Below are 20321 nucleotides of genomic sequence, written 5' to 3'. Positions count from 1 at the left end.
CTTTTATCTTCACTTCTGAAAGGACCTTGTTTTTCTATGTAAACATCAAAAGGAAGCAGAAAGGAAAGACAATGGAAAATGTTTAAAGAGAGGAAAACAGACCAAAATGAAAAAAAAAAAACCACAGGCAAAAGCACAGGAGCACTGACAGGAAAAATAAATATTGAAAGCGCTCAAAGGGAGGGGAATACAGGAAAAAGAGGAGGACTAATAAAAAGAGAAAAAAACTCGTGTCAGAAGAGGGGAGAGTTTCACAAATCCAGTTAAAGATTAGACTGTCGAAAATTTTGTGTAAGGGGCCCCATGTCTGTGTTTGCCTTGGGCCCCCAAATTGCTAAATCCGCCACTGAGCCTGAGTCATGCTTCTGCGTCAGTGAGGAGACACGCAACGCCTATCCGTCCTTGCGAGCCTGCTGGAGAGCCTCACAAGGACGGCCGGAGTCGAGCTCTCCTTTCTAAACATCCGTCCGTTGAGACGGAGAACCCAAGCTTGTGATTGGTCAGGGCACCGCCTTTGTGTGAAAACTGGTCAACACCAAAACCACATTTAAAATATCTCCCCCCAAATGACCACCAATCACCAGAAAACAGGTTTACTCATAACTTAGAAGAGAAGAACGTACCTGTGCTACGGCCACCTGAGTCTGCTGCTGCTGCTGCTGGAGCTGCTGCTGCAGCAGCTGGATCTGGTGGTGGACGGACAACGGCGCTCCAGGTGGAAGTGGGCCAGATGTTGGGAGCAGCATCCTGGGGCTGGACAACAGGACAGAAGCCTCTTCTGAAGCCTGAGACCAGGAGGAAGGAGACACGGTGTAAACAATTGATACTGGCAATGACTCGATGGAACAATACCATTCTAGACAGACAGACAGACAGACAGACAGACAGACAGATGATAGATAGATAGATAGATAGATAGATAGATAGATAGATAGATAGATAGATAGATAGATAGATAGATAGATAGATAGATAGAGATAATTTTACATTTTCTTTTAATTAACCATTAAAAAGCATTTAAAATCCATAGAAGATAAAGCACAAACCATCCAAGACTTGATAAATTTGCTCTCTAAATGTACAGTTCAGGAAGCAAACACGCACAACAAAAGGAATACTAATGAATGAATCACAAGACAAGCAACAGCAACACAAAGATGCCTCAGAGAATGGGCCTTCATCAAAACAAGAACCTGAATTTGAAATGTTCAGTTGCTGATTAGCTCTGGAATAAGCAGCACTGACCGAGTTTTGATCAGTGGCACAAAAATCTTCCACTCCAACAATAATGAGCTCTGGGACTCGTTTCTCCTCCAACTACCAGGATGCAACGTAGCAGCTTTAAAGCTTTTCATAAACAGTCCTACTTTTTACATGTGAATATTTAGTATTTTTGATTCCCTTTCTCCTCTGCAACATTAAAAACCCACAACCCCAGCAAATGCACCATTACATGAAGCTGTATGGTGTGCTATGACTTTAGGGCTCACCACTTTGAACCATCATTTAAAGGCCTGATTACCACAGAAACCAGGTAACACCTGTTCCTTTTGAAATGTGAGTGGTCAGGCTGAGCTGCACATGCCTTCCTTTTCTTCCACCCCCATCGCCTGTTTCAGCAGCAGAAAGGAAATTAACGGGAAAAAGATCGGGTCGGAAAAAAACGGTTTCTTCCATGTCACATGGAAAATTAGTATTCATGGCCCCGCCCATCTTGTAAGGCGAGATTAGAGCGAGTCTCGGCCAAGAGGAAAGCTCCACTTACCAAAAGTGAAACTAACGCTGAGGTGACAAAAACTACAGTTCACCCTTCATCCACTAGGAGCTGGCTCCAGAAAAGAGCAAGTTTCCGTTGACTTCCATGTTAAAAATGCCAACCTCACAGCAGAAATAAACATGTTTACAGCCTGGTACGAAAAACATTTTAGGTTCAATAGGTCAAGTTTAGCGTCATGACAACTTGGGGGGGATTTGTTTTTGTAACTCATCTGTTTAGATGCAAATAAAGCTTGAAAGTATGTTCCATTAGGGGCGTGTCCTTATGATTGACAGGTGTCAGAGGAGCAATGAGTGCTAGAGCTAGCAGCTTGCCTCCTGCTTGCTCCAGGGAAGGCCTCAGCCTCAGGCAAGGTTGCCAGTTTGGGCAGTTTTCCACCCAGTTAGGCTTCTTTTAGTCACACCTGGCGGGGAAAAAATGCATTGGGCGGGTGGATGAAAATTGGGCTGCTTTTGCCCACATTTGACGGTTTTTTAATATTGTGAAAATAGCCTCTAATTTTATGGTGGGAAAATAAAACAAAAATCTAATGAATAAATTGACTATAACAGATTAAAAATTCTGTGAAATGTTTGACATTAGTTGTACTCAATCAAGTTATTTTATTTTGACAACTCACCATGAGTCACGTTGAGTTGTTTACACTGACGTCACGGTCCACGACGTTGACAAAAACAGTTTAGCTAGCAGAGGCACTGACGCTACGCTGCACTAGCCTGGCAAGCCAGACTAAACAAATACATTATTTAGTCTGGCAATGCTCTACTGTCGGCTCTAGGTCGTGGAGCGGTTTCTACTGTTGTCTTTCTCACAATCTCCGCATGCTACTGGACAATGAACAACGTGACATACTCACAACAGATGTTGGTAAACAAGGCAGTCTGTTGTTCGAGAAGCCAAAAATACCCTTTTTCCACATAAAGGACTTAAATACATCTATCTGCTCCTGATTCTACACAGAGTTCTAAAACTCGGCTGCGGCGTTTCTGCGTGGAGTTGCGTGTTCTCCCCATGCATGCGTGGGTTTCCTCCGGGTACTCCGGTTTCCCCCACAGATCACAACATGTCCTATAGGTTATAAATTGTAAGTCACTTTGGATAAAAGCGTCTGCTAAATGAATAAACATAAACATAAACAACGGATTATGAAAGAACGGATAACGCTCGAAACACGCGGATTCTTCTTGATGTAAGAGGTGAGTCTCCGCTTAGTTTTGGCTGTTTTGGCGTCGACATCATCCTAGCGCGCAACGTTCTGTGACTCTTAAAAAAACTGTAAAAACGGTGAGAAACGCTGGCAGCGAATGCCTTTAGCGACCAGGAAACGGCTGGCAGTGAATGAGTTAAGCACCCCAAGCTGCTTATACTCAACAACAAAGTAAATGTGGGCTTGAATTGTAGGACTGTGCGTGTGTATGGGTGAAAGACTGATTGTGTTATAAAGCGCCTTGGGGGGTTCCAGGTCTCTATTTTTTTTAAAGCTCAAACTGTCACATGACTGAACTGGTGTTCAGACATCTTTGCCACCATTACTGATGAACTACTGCACACATTTACATTCAGTGACAAAAGCAGCAAACTGTTTTCTCTGTGATTCGTGTTAAAAGTCCTGCAGTGTGTGTCGCTCCTGCTTTCTCAGCGTTTGTTTTACGGCGCTGTCAGACAGCCAAACCCGAACACTTTGACTGAATTCCAACAAAGTTTCATCACTTAAAGAACTGAGAAAGACTAGCGCTTCAAACCGACAGGAAGCACCAAACTGGCCCTCACCTTAAAATGAACCCTACACCGCCTTAAGGAACCTGCATGAAACCAGATTGCCATCTGCCCCTCTTTAAGCACCGTCTGGTGTCACACAGACAACCATGTACTCACACACACTCAAGCACACACTGCACGAGACGAGTGTATGACTGAGTGTATGGCCTGTCAGAGATGGCTCTCGTGTTAGTAGGAGCTAATTATCCAGCTTGACAGGCTGTTTCGGGACATGATTAGGGGGCACAGAGCAGCAGAAAAGCTCTTTCTACCCCCGTGAATCGACACCAACAGTAAACCCTCCATCTTAAACCCGCACAGGTCCCCCTGCTGTCCACACGGACGTGGACAGCAAAGACGGTCCTCTGAGATTCTCTAAAAACTGTTTTGGAGTTTTTGCTCCATCAGATTGAGATCTGGAGCATTAGGAGACTAGATAAATGACTCGGGACCCTTTTGCCAAGTGGCTCTTGCTATTTGGCACAAAGCCTCGTCCTTCTGAGGGTGTTTGCTGCTTACATCATCGTGTGTGTGTGTCTTCAAAATATCAGGATTGTTGGTAAATAGGTGAATTTCTTGGCACTAACAGAACTATACCGGACTCCCACACTAACGTCCAGACCAAACTGGGTTCTTGGTTTTTCTAACTCTTTTTTCCAGATGTTTCAATGATTATTTGGGTAGATTTACAAGCGTTTCATATATTTCTATGGTTTTTAATGACATTTACATTGATCTGATGCTGGTACCACTACAGTTCAACCTCACATGCTGTCAATCAACATTTGGTCCAAATCCTTATTAATAGGAGCCCATCATCGCTTGTACTCCGTCAGAATGCGGTTTTGTCGCATCACTTGACTCGAGGATTGATTACAGTCTTCAAAGGAACGAAAGTTTGAGGAAGTTTCCTGGACTGAACATTTAGATGTTTTGTTCCTTGGGCCACTTTTTTCCTGACCATTTCTCTATGACCTGGTGCTGTGTGAAGCTGGAAAATAAGTTTCTCATCCCTAAACTCTTCCTGGATGGGATGGGAGTTCCTCTAGGAGGACATTTAGGTACCATTCTTATTCAGGACTTCTTTCTGAGGCTAAGCTATGAATGAAATCCACTCCCTCGGCTGAGAGAAGAAGAATGGTCTCAGGATGCTTTACTGTTGGTAGGAGAGATGATAATCCCAATGTCCTAAACCATCAGAGAAAGGGGCTTTCACCTGGTTAACCCTAACCTCTCCAGTAGAATAAAAGTCAGTCCATGAAGTTTTTCTCTGAGAGGTGGCTTCTTTGCTGCCCTGTGCTGCAGATCCACTCACACCGGCCTATTGTCATCCCTGAGAAGGTTCTGCACCAGTAACGTCCCGATCTTGCAGCTGGATCATCTGTAAGAGACAGCTTGTGTACTGGTGGACCTTCTGGGATACCATGAAGCCTTCTTCACAAATACAGAGGAAATGTTTTAAGGGGTTTAAGCACGCAGAAATTCTGCCGTTCATGTAAACCGCCCTCATGGATTTTAAAATACTTTTAACTATTTTCAAGTGTCTTAATGGTCTTGGGGCCTTCTTATCTTTCAGAACCGCTTTTACCGTATAAACCCACGCGGTCTCTGCGCTCCTCTGGCAGCCGTCTCCTTGTCATCCCTAAAGTCAGGACTCGTATTCCCAGCGAGGCATCCTTCCAGTACTACGGTCCTCGCCTCTGGAACGAGCTGCCAGGGGGACCTCAGGGCCGCAGAGAACGTTCATGCTTTTAGAAACAGGCTCAAGACCCATCTTTTTAGCTTAGCTTTTAACTGATTACTATCACTTTTTAAATAAATAAAATAATTAATTAATTGGGTTATTTATCAGTTTATTTATTTATTTTATGTATTCTTTCTTCATACGTGCTTTTAAAACAGAGCTTTTTACCTTAGATTTATGATCAACATTATTTTAACATCTATATAACTTTTTATATTACAATTCTCATTTTAGCTCTTATAATTTTACATTTTAACCTTAATTTAACCTTTTTCCAGTGTTTCCTCTGTGGGAGCCCTCTGCCCCGGGAGGGTGGGGGTGGGGGGTGGGGGGGTCGGCTGTGGTGGCCTGGGTGCTTTCCAGGTGTGCCTGGGTGAAGGTGGGGGTCTCCGCCCTCCCTGCCCTGGGCGCCCTGTGTCGGTGCCTCGGCTGCTGTGTGGATCTGCTGCTGTCGGGGCAGATGGCTCCCCTGATGGCATTTCCTTATCCTTATCTTAGTTGGTTTGGCTCATCTGATCTCAGCCCATTGATTTTTTTCCATGGGGGGAGGGGGGCATGTATGTGTGCTTGTGCATGTGTGTGTGTGTGTGTGTGTGTGTGTGTGTGTGTGTGTGTGTGTGCCGGAGGATGAGCATTGAAGCTGTCAGGGAAGCTGAGATGAATTAGAACTTGGAAGTGTGAATGAGAGGATCCAGCACTGGGAGCAACGGAGAGATAACCCGATGACATGTTTGACACCGTGGACGGAACAACATTCCTACAGACAGTCAGCAAGAAATGGAGACATGAACAGATGGAAAAGGCACCTATTAGCAGTCCCACCCATCATCATCCAAATAATAAAAATCTATTTAATGGCCACAAAGTGTTGAGAGATCCATCCCTTCCAGCGTTTGCCGGGAGATTTCTGCTTCCAGGTGGCAGAAAAACACAACGATTGCTTTTCCTGCAGTTAAAATAAATGAAAACACAAGTTTTTTCATCTTTATCTCACATATTTGAGATTGCAAACATAAAATGCCCCAAAACTTTTATATTAGATGTTAAACAGCCCTGACATCCAAATGTTTCTGCTGCTTTGTGATCTGCTGAACTAATAAAGTATCTAAGAACCAGAGCTGGAGCCAGAACTGGACTTAGCACCTGCTAAACTGGTTAACTGGGAGAAAAGATGGTTGTGTCTGTATAAAAGTGAAAATAAACAAACAGATAAACATTTCAATAAACTACTGAAAGATTAAAAGTCTGATTGGTGCAGCCCCTCAGGGCCAAGCAGGGGTTTAAACTGAAAATCAGGTCCTTGATCTGTAATTATGAACCCGTTCAGCCAAACACATGTAATGCATAGAAAATGTACATTTTTGTAGAAGAATGGGTCATTTCCTTTCAAACTAAATGAACTAAAACACAATAAACTAGTCTAAAGGTAATGAATTTAAATAAAAGGAGAAAAGAAAACATCCCCACGCGTGCAGATGCCTAACCTGGTTGTCTGGAGGAAACTCGGATCGTTGTTTCAGACGTTTAGATGAGAAAATGAGACAGAAAGCTAGCTAGAGACGGATGATGAGGGATAAAGGAAGTGCTCATTTCCCCTCCTACAGCTGTGATTACACTCGCTGCTCACCGACTGTCAAACAGACGGCCTCCTCCCACACACACACACACACAGACACACACACACACGATTTGTCTTGTTCTGGCTCCCCTTCACCGGCAACAGCCTCGGCTACAGATTTACAACTTCATCGAGGGCCCTTGAGAAAAAGTCTGCAGGATCTTTGTGCTCCAACTGCCTGTAACGCCAAACCACACCATTAACCTTTAAAGTCGTTATCTGGCTCATGGTTTTAGCTTTTATGAATGAACCACATTAAACCAGTCTGAACTGGTATTAGTAACTCGCATAAAGACTTCACGCTAAAATAAACCTGAGTGATCATTTTTAATCACCAACGGGGCTTAACTTCCTCAGCCCTGGCCTACTCTATCAGCACTTACCTGAATCACACTCTAACTGATTCTAACTTTATATTATCAACTAGGGATGGGTACCTTTGACATTTGAATCGATCCGGTACTAATTCCCGTTACCTAGGAATCGATACCGGTACGTAACGGTACCAATTTTAGATACTATTGAGTGTTTAATATTTTAATTATCTTTTATAATTAAATATATATTTTTCTCAATATATAACCATATTTGATAAATATCACGATAAATAACATACAACTGTTTGTATTTTAACTTCGTCCTTGTAGTTTTATAAGCTGATAATTAAACTGAAGCAAACATCTTTACTGTGAACTAAATTTACTGTGTATCTTCATTCCTTTTGCCGTCCTTTTTCTTTTGATTTTTCCTACTGGGAAGTCAGAATTTCCAAGGAGAAAGCCACCGCACCATTAGCTGACAACAATGGTGGCAACGGAAGCTAATTTATCAAGCTAACGTTATCTTAAACAGTTTATTTAGCTGCTGGAGCAGATTAAAACGATGATGCCTCACACTTAGATCGTTGTCGCTGGTTTCATCTTCACCCAATCACCCGTTGCATTTAGTAAAGTGAAGCCAAACTTTAGAGCACGTTCATGTTCTTCTATTCGGAAATTCGGAGTTCCGAGGAGAAAGCGAACGCACCATTAGCGGAACGGAAGCTAACATATCAAGCTAACGTTATCTTAAACATTTTATTTACCTACCGGAGCAGATTAAGATGAGGATGTCTCACTTAGATCGTTGTCGCTGGTTTCATCATCATCCTGTTAACCATCACATTTAGTGAAGTGGACCCAAGCTTTAGCGTGCGTTCTTTCTACCATGCTGCTCTGTTTACAACTGGCTCGCAGCGACCGACGACATAACGCTCTTGCGCATGCGCAGCTGTCTAGGCAAGTTCTCGTTATGAAGGACGGGTACCGAAACGAGGCACCGTTTCAAATGACGTGAATTGGTGCTCAGTCGGTACTATGGAATTCGGTCGGTACCTTAAAAAGTACCGAATTCGGTACCCATCGCTATTATCAAGTCATGTTTCTAAATTAGCAGACCCTCAAGCCTCGGGCAGCTGCAGACTGAACTTGTGAACTACGAGTAATAAAGTCAGAGTCAGAGATTTTTAGCATGAGTGGTGAGCCAGCCACTCAGATAACTTGGTGCTCACAAAAGCATCAATACTTAAAAAGTCATCTAATAAAAAATCTGCATCTCAGGTGTCTTTAGTTTGGCACAGAGTCAAGCGGACGGACCCTGAGAACCGTCTTCTAGCCCTAATGGGCTCAATACATGGGAGGCGACATCGCCTCTCCTCCATTCAACTTCAATGAGACATGCGCAACAAAGCGATAATCGCGGGTCTCCCTCCTATTAAGCAAAACGCGAAAAACGTGCATGTGAAATTTTGTGCTCGTGCACGTGTCGTGCACAGGCAACCCAGCGACGCAATCCCAGAAAGTTGAAATATTTTCAACTTTTCATCGCTGTCGCTCAGACGAGGACCAATCAACGGAGGTTTCATTCACTGACCAATGAGCGGACAAGATGCTCCGTACATCTCCGAGCAAACATGGAGGAGAAGTTTCTCCTCCATGCTTGCCTACTTGCTAGTTTTTTTTTAATATAGTAAAATCAGAAGTAAGATTTCACATAACTCTGCCAGTACCTTGTGAAACATCATATCTACCGCTTTTTAAACTCTGAACCACTTAAATAATCTTGATTCCCTCCAACCTGACACAGCCAGTCAAAACAATGGAAGTTTCGATTTCGCCATAGAACAGAACGCGTCGACGGCTTTGACGCTGGCCGCGGATCGCCTCCCGTGTGTCATGTAATAAAAGCGACAGCAACAAATTTCGCTGATCGCGGTCGTTTGTCGCATTCCGTGTATCGAGCCCATAATTTCTGCATTAGCCGCTGAAAGAAAACAAACGTGGAAAGACTCGCGTTAGAAAAAGACAGACAGTTCCACGTCAAAGGAAATTTTTGCATTCTTGACCCCGCCCACCTTGGCTAATAACCACGGACGGCTGTTGTTGATTTAGCGTCCACGAGAGACCAGAGAGGATCTTGGCTAATAAAAGCTAACAGTTAGCATTAGCAACTCCACAACGCGGCGGAGCTCCTTCAGGCTTGTGTTATTAGTGGAGATAAAACACCAACGTTGTATTTTTTTTTTTACCCAAGAAAGAAGAACGAACAGAGGCAGAAGAAGAGCTGCGCTGCTGTTAGCCAACCTTTGGCGAGATGTTTGCAAATCCGTAAATATTAATGAGTACGACTCAAAATCCTAACAGACTTCTACCCTCTGAAACGGGAGCGCCGGCGTGTTTTGTTAAGCAGAAATGGATCCACAAGGCATTCATTTACACTTAAGTGTATGCCCACTTTAAAGGCTGCAAGGTAGTCACAGGGCTGTTCAGTATCAGGGTGTGTACACCACTGGGCATGGACCACAGATGGATAATGGCACAGTTGTGTTGGGAGATTAAAACTGGCAGGCAGGGTAAATGCAAATGCTAGAAGACCATCTTCATCCAGGTTCAAAAGCTGCACATATTAATCAGAAAGCCTCCATGGGATTGCAGATGGACTCCCTAGATGTAAAAGGAAATGAACGGGAATCTCCAGGTTGATGAAGTGTTGATGGTGTAAAATGAGACATTTGCCCAAAGGCACGATGAAAAGACCTGAAGTTCTGGAGAAAATTCTTCAGACAAATAAAACTGGATCTTTTTAGGCACTCGCAAGGTTTTTTGACTCTGTGCAGCATCAAACAAATTCCCAACCAGCTAGGAGTTCTGGAGCTAACTTCCCTCAAGATTGGTTGATGAGGAGCAAGGTGCCCACATCGTTTTTCCATCCCAAATGCAGTAAGTATCTCTGAACTTAACACATTCCAGTTTTTGTTGTCTAGTATTTCTGCTAATACTATTACTGTACTGTTATACACTATTACTGCTACTTCCAGGAAAACAAAAGGTCCATGTACATCTGTGGTTGAAGATGATTTTCCATCCCAGTCGCAGTAAGTTTTTCCACAGTTCAAATATATTTCTATTTCTAGCTTTAGTTATATATATATATATATATATATATATATATATATATATATATATATATATATATATATATATATATATATATATATAAACAATTTTCCTTTTCTGTATTTACTGCTTGAGTATGTTTTATAAAATCTGATATATTTATACTTTTACAGATTCTTTTGATGAAGAGCCATCCACCATCACCAGCAACGGACAAGGTCAGTGATGGGATGCTGCTGGAGATGCTCCACATATTCTGGACTCCTGGTAAACAGAGTAAGACCCAGGTACTGCCAAGCCACAACACCCAGATTTATCCCCAGAAGAACCCCTGGCTATCAGTTACCTCTCACCACCAGCTACACAGGCCTACACAGAGGCCTTTTCTGTATAAGCTGTAATTATTTCCATTAAGTTACACTTTTAGATTGCTCTCTGCTAAAACATATTTAGTTAGCACTTTGAAATGTAGAAGTATAGGAGTTTTTCGGAGGGGTTTTGCATTATTCATAATTATTCTAAAGTTTTGTTTATCACAGAAAAATGTTGCAACACTGTTTGTTATTGGTGCAATACAAATACATATTTTACCAGATAAGACGAATGACCGTGATTAATCATTGTGATTACAATGTTGATCTAAATGATCATGATTAATCATTGTGATAACAATATTGATCTAAATGATCGTGATTAATCATTGTGATTACAATATTGATCTAAATGATAGTGATTACCATATTGATCAAAAATAATTGCGATTAATCAACGTGATTACAATATTGATCTAAATGATTGAGATTAATCATTGTGATTACAATATTGATCAAAATAATCATGATTAATCATCGTGATTACAATATTGATCTAAATGATCGTGATTATTATTCAGGTCATAATCGTGCAGCCCTACTGGACTATCCTGACGTGGCCTGATCTACATCGTGCTGAAGATCTGTGGAAGGTGCTGAAAACATCTGGAGAAGGAGCCCTTTAAACCAGAGACAACTGAAGCTCTTTGTTCCTGAAGAGCAGAGCAAAATACCTGTGGACAGGTGCATCTGTCTCACTGAGAGGTACAGATGCGACCTGACCTGTAAGAACTAATGATCCGGAACACAAATGAACACAACAGGTTTAGACTTAAAAGCACCAATCAGTCACTTTGAACTTCTGGACAGCAGATGGGTTTTATTTATGGACTGGATCTGAATAAATCCATCAAGTTTGTGTCTTTAAGGAACGACATGACACAAAAGCTGGACAAAGACAGTGTTTCATACTGATTCTGCACCAACTCATCCATAAAATGCACATCTGCACTATCTCCAGATAACATATCCACATCTGCTTCAACAACTTATCATAACCTTTTTGTGGCTAAGTCAGGCCTGGCTAGGATGCACCCTGGTTCCCAGAATCCCGTGCACCGGGCCTTCCTGTGGATTCACCTCATCCCACCAATTCCTCTCTCTGATCAGACCTCTGGTTTGTCAAGAGTCTTGCTAAGCCACTAAACACCGAAACACAACATATTTTGTGTTTGCAGCTGCTTTTTAGGGGGAAGTTAGTCAGTTTGAAAAAACTGTCTCCATCAATCCATCTTTCCAACCTTTACAGTAAAGATGTAAATAATGATGATCACTGGGAAAATCCTGAATAAAGCTCCGGATCATGAAAATAAAGGCTCATCAAATGGAAAGATATGCCGAGTTATCTGATAAAACGCGTCCTACTCTAGCTCCTTTTAAACTCCTCGCCATCGTGGTTTTTTTATTTCTAAGAACTCTAGTAGCTGGAGACTAAAATAAAAAAAGTGATGCTATGAAACTGAAACGGCTTCTCCAAGAAGTCAGAAAGTATTCAAATATTCAGCTCAGTCACATGAGAGCGAATCCCAGGAGGACTTTGTTTAGTAGATCTGAAGCTGCAGCTGAAATAAACGACCAGGGCTGAATAAACGTAACATAAAACATGCGGCACGTGGAAAATCTGACAAACTAAATCAAACTAAATCTGAGAATAAAGCTGCAGCTTTGGCCCGTATTCTGTGTTCTAGGTGATACCAAATGTGGGATGGAAAACTGCAGAAAAACAGTTTTCTTTCTGAAAAATGTTTCCATTGTGCAGCAAAACTGAAAAAATGGAGAAATAAATGAGAAAACAAGTCCTCTGGAAGGACGTGTGAAACAGGAACACCTCAGAGTCAGGCTGACTCGACATTTTATGTCAGGTTTTAGAAATGTGTCCCAAATTAACAGCAGCTCTAAATCCAGGCTTTCTTTTCTTCCGGCTCTTGGAGGGTGCAGACGCTTTTTTCCTCCTCTCCTCCATATCTTATCCTCAAGGCCTTTGTCTGTCTCTGTGTGCTGGGTGCACGGCTGCTTCTGCATTTTTCTGGAAACTGGAAACTGAAATTAATTTAAATGGATCTCGTCAGCTGGTCTCTCAACGCGATTGATACAATTTTTTCAATGATGAGAACGGGAGAAGGGGCTCCCGGATGCCCCTCCGGGACAGACCCCATTGGAAACATCATGGACTCCTGGAAAAAGTGGAACTTGATTTGTTTATCTCAGCTGTCTGTGGAGGATTCTGAAGACGTGTGGATATTCGTGGTGTTGGTGTCAGGTTTCCTGCTAATCGGCCTTGGAGGCTTCCTGGCTTACCGGAAAATTAACAAGCTGTCGAGGAATACTGGCCTGATCCCGGAGCTCAGAGATGGTTTGCACCGCGCTGTGAATTCACAGACTCACATAATTGTCAAGATGAATCATAAGCTTGGGACTTTGGCCGAGGTTCATTCTTTGGCACAAAAGATGGATGCCATCAAGGAGAGAGTGGACGAATAAGCACGGATTGGGATAGATTAATGTCCATTATTGGGATTCTGAGAGGTTGAGGACCAGCAAACTGTAAGACAGAGAGGAAATTATCTCTGTCTGGCCCCAAAACTATTTCTAATCGGAATCTGGCGTCCTTGAGCCTGCAAGGCTCCAACGAAGACTCCCCCCTCAGAAGACATGTGGAATGTTCCGTCGTTATGGCAACTCAACTCTGTCTCCTTTGCCAGCCTGGGCGGGACTGCGGGAAGGCCGCTGAAACGTTCCAGGGTCACTGCAACCCTCCAACCCTCAATGCTCCTCCCCCTATCCACACTGAGGTGACATGCGCTGCTTATCGTGGCTGCAGGAACTGAAGTGGGGATAGTCCCAACCCACCACCCCACCTAGTGGACACTTATGTTGTGTTGTCTGAAGTCCGTTGCATATCTGTCTGAGGTGTTTTTTTTTTTGGCAGAGCAAAGCTGCCCTCCTGGTGGGAGGGTAACTCTGAAGTGCCTTTTTTCCCTCCACCTGAACCAATCCTCATGTAACCCTCTGATCTCTATTAAGGTAGCGCGACTCAGGGTTGTGAATGACCACAGTCACCAATTCTTGTCATGTGTCTTGCCCATGTATGTCTGATGTCTGAATGGTGTGTACTGAAACTCTAATTTCCCTCTGGGATTTATAAAGGATATTTGATTTGATTTGATTGATTATGTCTACTTTGGGTTTCAGCTGCTTTATTTTATTTCCTCATGTCCCAAACTGAGTTTATAATCTTTTTTTAAAGCATGATTTAAATTATTACCAGGAACAGGTTTTACTCTCAGCTAATCCCAGACTAGGTGGATTACAGACAAATTATACTGGGATAACGGAGTCTCAAACCAGCCATTTAAAACCACCTTGCAGTCATCTGATGCCAAGAAAAGATGAAATGGAACAGCCCAAAGTTATGAAACTTCAAATTAAAAACTCAAGGAAAAATAAATGCAACTAAAAAATTATCTTTGAGACCAAAAAATAAAAACAATGTCCAGATTTTCTAAATAAGGTGCAAATATGTAATTCCAGTCCTGTTTTGGGCGTAACTTTTGCTGGCTGCAGCTGTTCTGAGGCCCCAGACTCCCTGACTTACTAAAGCCCTCCCAGGTGCGACTCACCTTGTTCTCTGACGGATCTAAGCCGGGTGTTTTGGCGGTGGCGTCCAGATCCGTCACTCCTCTGTTGAGATTCGAGTCCTCGGCCGTCGGCACCTGAATTAGCTCCTCGGCATCGATGTCCGTCTCCTCGGCGACACTCACGGTCTTTTCTGCATCTGTTAGCTCCCGGGCTGGGCCCAGCAAAGTGCACACACACACAGGTGGATAAGCACGCACGCCTGCATACACACATGGAGGCATGAGCATGTGCACACACAAACACACACACATGGATGGACACACATGAACGCTGGTGAGGAACAGTATCTTTCATGTGGTGCAAAACCTCACATTTTACTTTTAAAAGTTTCAAACCCCAATTCACACAAAACACACGTAGATCGGTTGGGCGAACTCCCACGCACCCTCCAGGACCCCCTGAGGGGTATAGAGCTGGTCCAGTGTTCCACAGCCAGGATGAAAACCACATTGCTACTCTCCAGAACCCCTGAACAGACTTTACCAGGGAGGCTCAGAAGTGTGATCCCCCTGTAGCTGGAACACACACTGCAGTAGGGGCTGCATGACTTAATTTTTTTTAAAGTTGACTGTCAAGTAATGAAAATCAAGTCGACTTTGACTAGTTGTTGATGATGTCATACATCTGCAGTGGCTAAAACTGAAGATGGGTGACCAAGCGTGTTTTTCCAACGCGGGAGTGTTGGTTGGTTGGTTCACTGGAGTTTTTGACAATTAAAATTGGCCCACATTTTCTAAGTTAAACACATCTCTTTTAACAACGGTAGTTTCTGCATCTTTATTGCTCCGCTTCAGCCCTCTCCCCCCTCCCTCTGAGCAGCGGCCGCAAACTCACTGATGCGCCTGCAGCCTCTCAGAGTTCCTGCTGCTCTAAACATTAAAATAATTATTTCATTTTCTGTTCCTCACTTCTGATTACCTTCAATGGTGTCTGTTTGTTGCAACCACCAGGTACAAAAACTAACTTCCGGCACTCGCAGAGTACAGACGCTTCTGCTTTTGCTCCCTTATCTTTTTTTTTCCCAAGGCTCTTTGTCCTGTCTGCCTACAGAGCACTTCTCTGCATTTCTTCTGGAAATCCCTATTTTTTGGAAATGGATTTAATTAATTGGTCATTCAACGTGATTGATAAGATCTGTTCTATGATGAGAACGGAGGAGGGGGCTCCCACTTGCCCTCAAGGGACACACGCAGCGGGATATGCGCTCGATTCCTGGAAGGTCTGGAGGATCGTTTGCCTCTCTCAGTTGTCCATTGAGGATGTCGAAGACATGTGGATATTTGGCTTGATGATCACTGGATTTCTTCTGATTGGAGTGGGAGGATATCTGGTTTTCTGGAAATTTGGGGAGACGGGAGCGATTGGAGTGCGACCCGCACCCACGGAAAGCACTGCCCGGGTGGTGACCTCACAGACTGGGACGTTACTCGAGGTGAATCGTAAGCTGGACAATGTCCTTGCTGCGTTACCGGTATTAGTGCGCAAAATGCACGTCATCTCGGAGAGAGTCACCGGACCGTGTGGGGATGATTAGTACCTAAATTGGCTTCACTGGAGGACTTGAATGATCAATACAGACTTCAAGGCAGAGAGGAAAATTATCTCTGCCTGACCCAAACAAAGTCTTGTTATCCAAATCTGATGCCAAGGCAGCCTTGAGCTGCTAACAGCAACCCCCACGAAGGAAGGAATGCAGACAGATGCTGTGAAAACCCGTCCTAACCCCCCCCCCCCCCCCCCCCCCCCCCCAGATTGTGGACTACTGGCTAGCGAGGTCTTCAGCCTGCAGGAACTCGAATGTGCTCTGCGCTCCTCCAAGATCTCCCTCCCTCCTGTGGATACAGCCGGCTGAGCGCCACACAGGCCTGCTCCCGCTGGGGACACAGGATCCCAGCCCCCCCCTCTGGTATGCCTTTTTTCCCTCCCCCAATTTATCCTCATGTAATTCCCTTTTCATCTTTTCAGGTAGCGCGACTCATGTTGCGAAGGACCACAGTCACCAATTCTTGTCACTTGTCTTGCCCATGTATGTCTGATCTCTGAATTGTGTGTACTGAAACTCAATTTCATTTCTCTGTATGTCTTGCTCATGTGGTAGAATTGACAATAAAACTGACTTTGACTTTGATTTGACTATTTTTTCTGTCCTGTCTGTTTATTATCTTCCTGCATCTCCTCTCAATCCTAAAAAAAAACTGCTACATGGGTTCATATATATTCACCTCATGAGTTACCTTTGAACTGCAGTTCTAAAAGATCTACTGACTGCAAAAACAGCGGAGTGTCCTCCGGCCGCACCGGTGAGGTGCGTCACCGGAGGACAAAACAGGTGATGTGCTCCGCTCCACAGCAGCGAAAAGCATCAGGCACAAATAAAAGACAGAAAACATAAAAGGAAATGAGCCGACATGAACGTGTTAAATTTGTTTTTGAGGTGGCGACACCAAATTTGATAATGTTACTGTGTCCGTGCTCAGGACGCAGATGTCTGGAGAGTGGCAACGATCAGAGCTCTGCATGCGCAAGCTGGTTAAGGTTTGGATGGGGGTGAGGGGAAGGTGAAATTGCAAGGGGGTAAAGGTCACAATTCGGTCAAATGTCCGTTTTACCTCTGGCGTCCGATACAGACGCTCTGGCGCAGCGCGTCACCTGCTGTCTTTTCTGAGGACTGCAGCTTGTCGGTCAGTATCACGTGACAGCGACTAGTCTATGAAAGGCATAAAAAGTCACGACAGAGCAGTGAAGTCGACTAGTTGATACAACCCCTACTCTGCGGTCCCCCTTTTTAAATAGAGGGACCACCACCCCGTTCTGCCAATCCACTGGAACCGCCCCTGATGTCAACGCGATACTGCAAAGCCGCGTCAACCAACACAGCCCAACAACACCCAGAGCCTCCAGGCAGATCTCGTCCACCCCCGGGGCCTTGCCACTGAGGAGTTTTTTTTTTGACCACCTCAGTGACCTCGGCACCAGAGACTGGAGACTCTAACAACTAGTCCCCAGCCTCTGCTGAGTCTTGTCTAAAATATCCCCTTTAAAGCAAAAAGGTATTGACATGACTAAAATCGAGACCGGCTGTGGAGAACAGGAGCCATCTTGTCACTCCAACAATCCAGGGGAAAGAAAAACGACTATAAAATGTGGTTTGACACATTCAACGAGCTCCACGTTCCTATAAAGGTGTTTCTGATTAACTTTAACGCTTCTCATTCTTCAAACTTATTACAACTTCGTCACTTTTTATCCGCCCTCTAATTTTTAGCTGCTGTCCAATTACCCCGCTGTCCCCGTCGCCATACTTAAAACTTCGTGCCAACAGCTTGACAGCCGGCCACTGAGTGTCCTCAGTTCCGTCAGCGTCCTATAAAACAAATGTGTTTTCATCACAGATGGGATTTTTAACCCATGAACGTAGATATTTGTATTTTTCTCACTAGAAATATTTCCTGTGTGATGAAGTTGTTTTAAACCGTGTTTTCATAAATACCCTGGAGTCTGACCGTCGACACACACCTGTCGGTTTTTGCTCGTTTGTCTTTCTCCGTTACATCGTCCATCCTCGTTTAGTTTTTCTACACTTTCGGCTTTCAGTTGCCGTGTTTACCTGAAGTCTTTATGTGAAATCAACGGCTGCAGAAAGCTGCTTTACTTCCTGTGGAAGTCATTGAACGCGTTCTCGCTTTGACCTCGTTTTTGAGAACAAGTTGGTCTATATTTGTAGACAGAATCAAGGAGGATTGCCAGAAAAGAGGATATTATTCAGAGTACAATCTCTGATTTATGAATTTTTTTAGTAAAAACTGAGACGAAACGGCATTAAAATAAGTTAGGAAGTGAAGCCGGCCCGTTTTCTGACTGATGCTAACTGAAGCGTTACATGAAGGGATAGGGTTACTCGGAAATGTTCCAAACCCACCTCTGCCTGATTTGCATATTTCTTTAATTCATTCTTTCCTTTGTAAAGTTGTTTTTAAAGAGGATTAAATTGGTTATTTGATCTACGTAGGATTGCTAGAATACAAATCAAATGCTTCAACTTTTTATTTGGATCAAAACTTTCATTTCTGTTCTTCTTGCAGCTCAACCCAGTCCTCCATCACTTTCCTTCGTCTTTAAAGACACTTTTCAGCTGCTCATCTTCATTCAGAGTCCCTTTCTTCTTCCTCGATGCTCATTTTTTGTGCGTGCCAATCCGCTAATCCACAATCTCTCTCCTCTCCTTTTATTGCCACAATAATTAGTGCTCCAGATAAGCTCCTCGGCTGTGTGTGATGGCTCTTGTGTTATTTAACACACCAGGACGGCGAGAGGGTAGAGGCCTCTCTCTGCATGCATGTGGGCCCCTGTGGCAGTCGGTGTGAATGTACAGTCAAAGTGCGTGGGTGATTTTCTGGCTCATCAGCATGTGAAAGCCAGCTCGGCTCCAGAGGGCATTTCGTTTAGATGACACGTTCCTGCCCTGCACCGAAGCGGGCTTTCTTCTACAATCTGCTCTTTAACCGTATTATTTCCTGCTATTTCAAAACTTTTTTTTTTCTCTAAGTGTTTCTCTCCACAGAAGAAGCTACAGTGATGTTCTGCTGAGCTGTGGTGGCCTCATGGAGGGGGCCAACATCTAGCACACTGCTGCTAACCACTTAAACATTCTCCCTCTCCTGATAATAACTTTTTGATTCCTTCACATTGAATGATCTACTACTAGTTTACCCGTTTAATTATAGATTCACTAGGATAAATACAATAAAGTTTATCTCTCGACAAATACAATATTTACTAAGAAATCACAATGTAACCATAGAAACATTGCTTGGTGTGTGTGTGTGTGTGTGTGTGTGTGTGTGTGTGTGTGTGTGTGCGTGCGTGTGTGTCTGCTCTGTCTTCTCCATCCCCAGTGAGTCGTGGAGGATGGCTGCTTATACTGAGCCAGGATTCTCTGGAGGTTTCTTCCTGTTAAACGGGAGTTTTCCTCTCCACTGTCGCTGCATGCTTGCTTAGTGTGAGGATTGCTGTAAAGACTCTGACACTAGTCAGTGACTTGATGCAACCTGCTGGGTTCCTTATACAGGAAACATTTTTTCTGATTGGCTTAATGAACTGACCTGGATTGGCATGTTACTGTGTGAAGATCCTTGAGACGACTCTTGTTGTGATTTGGCGCTTTATAAATAAAATTGAATTGAATTGAATGGTAAATGGTAAATGGCCTGTATTTGATATAGCGCCTTCTAGAGTCCTGGAACCCCCCAAGGCGCTTTACAACACAATCAGTCATTCACCCATTCACACACACATTCACACACTGGTGGGGATGAGCTACAATGTAGCCACAGCTGCCCTAGCGACAGACTGAGCGGGTCTCGAACCTGCAACCTTCCGATTGCGAGGCGAGCACTTAACTCCTGTGCCACCGTCGCCCCAGGAATAACCGGAACAACTCTGGACTCTTTCTCCTACTGAAGTCTGTGTCTACAGACTACATTCAGAGACACGTGTCAAAAAGCTGCAGGGAAGCGTGGCTTGTCTGGGGCCGATGAGTGGTGCCCTTCTTTTCCTTTGGCTTGACTCATCCGGAACGCCCACTCCTGCTTCTCCCTTTGTGCCTTTCTAGGATTAAACACATCTGGTTTCTGTAAATAACTACAGGAGCAGGAGATGACCCGATTTCCACGAGGCATGGCGTTTAAAATAACATGTTTGGCCTTCTTTTTACTCCTTAAAGAGCAAGTCACCCCCAAATCAACAGTTTTTTCTGATAAACGATATAAATGCGTGTCTAATCGTGCTGCAGACGCGTGTAGTCAATAGTTTAGCACTTTAGTGCATTTTAGTTAAAATTGTATTTTTCTGCCTAAAACTGTCAGTGTTGTGCCGTTGTCAGGTAAAAACTCAGCACTGCATTTGAATTTAAATCTGCCATCGCTATTGGCTAAGAGGTACCCTAGAACGTTAGCTGGTACCATATGATGTCACAATGTTG

At 43.7% G+C, this 20321-nt stretch overlaps 1 protein-coding gene and 1 long non-coding RNA gene across 3 annotated transcripts in view; one reads left to right on the top strand and one right to left on the bottom strand.

Moving 5' to 3' along the window:
* nos1apa (nitric oxide synthase 1 (neuronal) adaptor protein a) overlaps positions 1–20321 on the bottom strand; it is a 204422-nt gene that overhangs the window by 28002 nt on the left and 156099 nt on the right. Inside the window, exons 7-8 of one of the 2 annotated variants that reach the window (XM_070554334.1) lie at positions 14323–14540; positions 624–785 (exon numbers count right to left, since the gene is read on the bottom strand). In XM_070554334.1, the coding sequence (XP_070410435.1) occupies positions 624–785; positions 14323–14540 (380 nt within the window). The remainder of the gene's footprint in view (positions 1–623; positions 786–14322; positions 14541–20321) is intronic. The other variant, XM_070554335.1, reaches the window with a different exon arrangement.
* LOC129167769 (uncharacterized) lies at positions 10186–11931 on the top strand. Its single transcript, XR_008566116.2, has 3 exons — positions 10186–10309; positions 10505–10618; positions 11224–11931. It is a non-coding gene; the product is annotated as an uncharacterized lncRNA (long non-coding RNA).

Source organism: Nothobranchius furzeri, chromosome 8, assembly GCF_043380555.1.
Source record: "Nothobranchius furzeri strain GRZ-AD chromosome 8, NfurGRZ-RIMD1, whole genome shotgun sequence".
NCBI lineage: Eukaryota > Metazoa > Chordata > Actinopteri > Cyprinodontiformes > Nothobranchiidae > Nothobranchius > Nothobranchius furzeri.
The sequence above is the reverse complement of the archived record's forward strand: the minus strand, read 5'-3'. Positions and strand labels throughout refer to the sequence as shown.